At 40.3% G+C, this 6,256-nt stretch overlaps 1 protein-coding gene across 1 annotated transcript; it reads right to left on the bottom strand.

Annotated features, from left to right (window-relative positions):
* Positions 1-3,282: 3,282 nt before the first annotated feature.
* On the bottom strand, positions 3,283-6,032 carry LOC134793078 (uncharacterized). The gene is made up of 2 exons (XM_063764604.1): positions 5,068-6,032; positions 3,283-3,337 (listed from the first exon to the last, which is right to left on the bottom strand). The coding sequence occupies exons 1-2, from the start codon at positions 6,030-6,032 to the stop codon at positions 3,283-3,285; spliced, it is 1,020 nt and encodes a 339-aa protein (XP_063620674.1).
* Between the last annotated feature and the right edge of the window lie 224 nt (positions 6,033-6,256).

Below are 6,256 nucleotides of genomic sequence, written 5' to 3'. Positions count from 1 at the left end.
AAGGCAAAATCGATCAAAAATAGTGAGAGTATTTCCATTATAGCTAACCTTGCGTCTATATGTCACCGTAGTCCGTATTGGAATACCAAAAAGAAACCGCTATTGGTCTTAGTACATAATGAGCTATCTAATGAAACAATTCAGTGTTCTCGTATGCTGGAAATGTTTTCACTCTCTACGTGGGTAACAAACATAGATATAAAATCACGAATATGCCTCACAATAGATAATGTCCAGGGACCTAAGAAGGGTTATAGCGCGGTGGATTTACTACGGGAAACTATAAAAACCATTAGGAAAAAGTACAATGAGTTCATTCAGATTTACACTGATGGGTCAAAGGTAGGAAACGCTGTCGGAGCGGCATTTTACGATCCTCAAACTAATACCACAGCAGCTTTCAAATTAAACAATAGGATTTCTATAATGGCGGCAGAGCTATACGCAATTACTGAATCGTTGTCATACATACAGTCGTGTAATGGGACAAATTTTGTAGTGCTCAGTGACTACAACATTTAGCTCGATGTACCTCTGGCGAAAGAGGTCTCCCCGTAGCTTACACCATTCTGGATATATATTTAAAGCTTTTAAATAGCGGCAAGAATGTACAATTCCAATGGGTTCCATCACATATAAATGTCGTGGGTAACGAAGTTGCGGATAAATTTGCTAAAATTGGAGTGGACGAAGGTATTTCTGTAAACTGTATGCCTTTCTTTACCGACTTGCTAAGAGAAGTCAAAATAAAATGTTTTGAAATTTGGAAGGATCACTTCGATAAGAGGTCGAAAGAGAAAGGCATATGGTATAAAACTCTAGTTAGTGAACCACCGAAGATACCCTGGTTCTATGACGCTCAGCTAAACAGACAACTTGTTGTTACAAGCATGCGACTGCGCTCCGGGCACATGCCGCTTAATGTGTTCGGGCACCTTATGAGAGTAGTGGATTCTCCAAACTGTTCAAGCTGTGGGGTAAGAGAAGATACCTACCACGCATTGGTGGAGTGTGCTCGGATCGGAGCCGACCGCAGGGCATTTGAAACGCAAGCCAAACTTAATCTAACTGACGTTGGCGTATGTAATATTTTGTTGTCTAAACCTACATCCAAGCAGACTATTAAATTGTACCATTTAATAATCAAATTGTTAAATTGTAGACAGTAATCATATGTAATTATTATAAGGCCGGCATCATCGCTCAGCGACGAAGGCCTTTTTTTTTTCTTAAATAAAGATATAAAAAAAAAAAAAAAAAAATTTCACCCCGTATTTTTATATTTTATATGTACTGGATTCTACCTATTTCGTGAATACTATTAATAACATTCACCTTCCCTTTGATCAAGTGATATATACTGGTACTAGCACAGTTAATACGCAAATGTAAATAAAGCGGTAAAAATATATAACTATGTAAATAAACAATATTCCTTTCCACGAAACCGAGTTAAAAAAAAGCTAATTCAATAACAACAAAACCTTTTATTTTACTAACAATTTTATGTTATAATAATTGTTATTGTGTGAGAAAATGACATGCCTAAAAAAAATACTTAATTTTGTAAAATAATTTTGTAGTAATATTTGTATTAAACAGCAATATAGGTACCTATTTACTTAATTGACGCGACCCGGACAATAATAATCTTTAATTTGCCAATTGTTGTAATTAATTACAAGAAAAAATGCGTGCAAGTTAAAAACTATAATATTACAGTTGAAATTTACTTCTCTTATTTGTACGACAAGCACCAAACAATGAATGCAACTTACCATGACACCTCTGCTATGATAATCTATGTACGCAGTTGGTGCGTCCTTGTCATTCTCGCTGATAAGAACATAAACTTATCTCTTTCTGTCAGCCAGCGAAAATGGCGGCCAGCTTTATTTCTTTCAAGATTAAACCGAAGAAAAACGGATTTACTTACGAATGATATGTGACGCCGTCAATTTTTTTGCGCTTCCGCGGATAATTTGAGCATTTCAACATAACGCAGGTCGGCATTTTGTTGCTTAATACACGTTATTTGTGGAAAAGTATTAACCGGTGTACACTTCGCGCTTGCGTCAGGCAGACTGAGACAAACTCGTACACATCGCTCCTTGAGAAACACAGTGTCATTAAGCGAAAAACGTGTTTTTTGGGTACAGAGCTTTAAATTTTCGAAATCTTCAAACGTCTAAAACTGCCGTACTAGTGATAAAAGAAAGAGTTTTTTGCTATATTTTGTTAGATTTTAAACTAATCTTGTGAGTCATTTGAGTAAACTGTGTTTTTTTTGTTTAATTTCTAAGATAATTCAATTAAAAGAAAATTGTAATGTCACTATTCCGTTTAGTTTTGCTTAATGTCACATGACGACTTCGCAATATTGATTCAATTTATGGAACAGTGACACTATATCCAGTTATTTGATATAACTTAACGTTTATTTCAAAGAAAAAGCGGAATTAGAATCATTTTACATGGATGTTAATTAATATTTACTAAAGTAAGCGACTTTCAGTCTTAAAAAATTACCAAATAAGACTAGTTTTTCTTTAAAACTAGAGTATTCTTAGCTTGTTTTGTTTGGCTATATTTTTACGATCAAAAATTACCAAAGTAAATAAACAAAGGGGAGGATAATAATTGGGGGATGCGATGTAAGGGGCCCGAATGTCATATAACGGACCCCAGACCAGCCTCTCCTGCACGTGGTCACCCTGTGGAATACCAAACAAGCCTCTGGCGATCCACCAACCCGCACTTAACCTAGGGTTGCCAGATCGAAAGGCGCTATTATCGGGAAAAAGTATCTGTTTTTCGGGATTTAGGGACTTGGGTCGGGAAAAAAAAACCATTCAAATTAAAGTAATTATATTAAAAACAACGATATTTTACATTACTGGCACTACGACAGCTGCTCTGCTCATAGACGTTTTAACTTTTTATATAAAAATAGTATAAATTCTTTGAGATCTAGCAAAAACAAAAAACTGGACGCGGGTCGCTCGCTCACTCGACGACAGTTCGGCACTTGAAATTATTGTTTTATATCGTGAAGCTGTTTTTCGGGACAATTTTCACTTTGTCGGGAATCGGGAACACATGCTAAAAATCGGGAGAATCCCGCCAAATCCCGACCATCTGGCAACCCTAACTGAACCAGCATGGTGGGCTTATGGCCCAATCTCATTTGACATGTACGACTTCTCGTTACGGCGCTAAGTACCCTGTAAAAGTGGTGCTAAGAATCCCCGGGCGTAAGATACCCACGTCATCATCATCCTGCTAGGCCTTGTTCTCATTTACTTGGGGTCGGCCTTCCCTGTTCTTTTCCACCATCCTGCACGATTGAGTGCAACGTCGGCGTCTATATTGAGGTCTTTCAGGTTTCGCTGAACCGTCGTCAGCCAGGTGGCAGGTGGTCTTCGACGTCCTCGCTTCGTCGTTGAAATATCGAGCGCTACCTTAACCATGTAGTCTACAGGACGCCTCTGTACATGACCGTACCACCTCAGACGTTTTTCCGTTAGCTTTTCTGTTATTGGCGCTACTTTGAAACTACCCGGCGGAAGATACCCACACGCTTTGTCGTCAAAAAGAAGTGGCAGGACAACATTGTCGGATTATCAAATTACTCCGACAAGGTGGCTGTGTTGACGTTAAGCATATCCCAAATCCCAAAGCTATATACCTACCTTAACCGCAATCAAAGCCTACGCATCAACATCTACACATTGCGATGATAAGATTGAAGAGTATTACGAGATTATGACCCTCTAAATAAATCTACTGATGAAAAGCAGGAAACATGGACCATTGTCCTTGGTGAAGTCAGATCAAGCACACATACATAGTTGGACCACATATGGCCTTGGCAGCAGAAACGACCGTAGTTCTAGGTCTATTCCATTTGCCTTTGGTCGAAACATGAACGTAGATAAGTAATTCCTTCTTTCTCAAAAAAACTTCAAAGTCGCTGGACCTGGACTTCGCCTGGCGGAATACGACACACGAAATTGACTACTTATATAATAATATTTTCATCTGACAAAAGTTTAATTAGATATTTATTTATGTAGGTATTAGGTACATCAATAGGTTTAAATTTAGTTCCGATCACAGACCCGCGAGAGCAAAAATAAAGTTTAAGACTTAAATCCACCGTAAGCAATTAATTCATAAATAGGCAAAACACCTAAACAGAAACACACTCTTATTTGTAACCACGATCAGTTTAACTTAGAATTACGAAGTAATTTTGACACCTTACAAGAAGAGATACCACAAATACACATTCAGAAGTTCAAATTCAAAATAACAACATTATAAATACTTTAGAAACAGCCAGTAGCAAAATTAAACCAACCCGGAAAAACAACAAAACACTCGCAAGCGACACATTACGGTATTAGAACTAGCTCTTCGGAAGGAGGTACGAATTCTTCATCATCATAAGTATTAACTTTATTAAAATAGCTTTAAACTTTTTTGTCATTCAAGACACATTGAGACATTTTCTACTGTAAGAGAACAATCGTTTTATGGGTAATTAATAGGTAAGTACCTACCTAGTGATAATAATAATTAATGTGTGTTTTGTGTCACATTGTCAGTAATAAAATTGGAACATAACAGACATCACAAAAATAACTTGCTCGTTTTGATGAATGAAAAAGTATCACACAACACATCAATAATATTATATTATAATTAATAAATATGGGAATCTTACACATACCAACCTAGTTCCACAGTTAGATCAATAGGGCTCGTAATGTGGCTATATCTATCTAATTATCAATCAATCAATCAATCAAACAATCAAAGCATTTATTTTCAGGCTACTAAGGCCCATAGATACATACCTTACATACTAACATATATATACAATAATAAAAAACTTAAATACTAAAAAATCATTTTCGTGACGCAGTTTTCTGTTGCGGCGTCACTTGCTCTGGTGTAGGATTCGGCAGATTCCCACGGAACCGCCGAAATATCACACCCTTCGGCCAGAAGTCCGTGCTCGCGATGGCTTCCAGCAGCGGCCGCGGCACGCGCACCACAAACGAGCTGAAGTGCACGTAATGTCGCGATCGCAGCTGGAACACTTTCAACTCGTAACGGGTCTTCTTGCGAAGATATTCCACCACATCGTCTGCCGTGGCGGAAACATGCAGGCGCGATACGTATAGCGCCGTATTCGGCGTGGCAGCCCTCAGTCCAGATGCAATATCTGGCTCCGCTGTGCCACACTGGCTCTTGCGAGGCGCCTTGCGCGGCCGCCTCTCCTTCGACGCCTGCGGGAAACCTTTTTCGGCGCGGGGTAGCTTCTCATCTCGAGAAGCAGATTCGGGCACCTTCGGAGGTGCCTTTCTTTGTTTTGCAGCAGCAGCGTAATCGAGACCAGGAGTCACTGATACACCAACTGGAGCAGATGACGGTACGACGAGACGCGGCGTGCGGGGTGCGGGGGGCGGGCCGGCGGCGGGGACTGGCGTCATATCGCTCGTTGCTGACCCAGCATTGCACACAATTGCACGCGCATCACTACACGAGCCCAAGTCAGTGGCCTCGTGTGACCTACATACCGAAACAGTGGCACGGAGTGTCACTACCTCAGTACGAAGTTCACAAATGGTGTTATTGGCCACCTCTAACTTAGACTGCACCTCTGCCAAACTTGTCTTCAGGAATGTTATGTCCTTCAGCAGCCTGGTGACGTCGACGTGGTCGAAGGTAACCGGCGGTAACCGGTCCAGCCGCTTCGCAACGAAGGCAGGCACGTCGTCTGGATCGGTCTCCTTGAACAGTTTAATGATGTTCTGGAGACTCTTCACACCCCCATCCCTCCGACGGGATGGCATCTGGTCGGTTTTCCCGAGCGACTGGAAAAGCAGCGCCTTGCCACTGCAAATATCGTCTTCACTAAAACTTGATTTGCAGATCTGCCTGATGCTGACTTCGTCCATGGTGTCTACGGCATTCTGTACGAACGCCAGTAACTCGTTCGCTATGAGTTGTTGCGAACCCATTACGAAAAAATATGGGGCAGCGACCTAAGTCGCGCCGATCGCGAATAAAAATATTATTCAGTATTGTGCAGTAATGCGCGTCCGATTCCAAGCGCGCACAATTCTGCACTGATTATAAATAGTCGTCTAGTAGGTACCCATAATACAACTCTATTATGAACCTTATAGAAAAAATACAACACAGTGACATTAAACAACGAGTGACATTCATTAACCACACCGTT

Source organism: Cydia splendana, chromosome 8 (genome assembly GCF_910591565.1).
Source record: "Cydia splendana chromosome 8, ilCydSple1.2, whole genome shotgun sequence".
NCBI classification, from domain to species: Eukaryota; Metazoa; Arthropoda; class Insecta; order Lepidoptera; family Tortricidae; genus Cydia; species Cydia splendana.
This window is presented reverse-complemented; position numbering and strand designations above follow the sequence as displayed.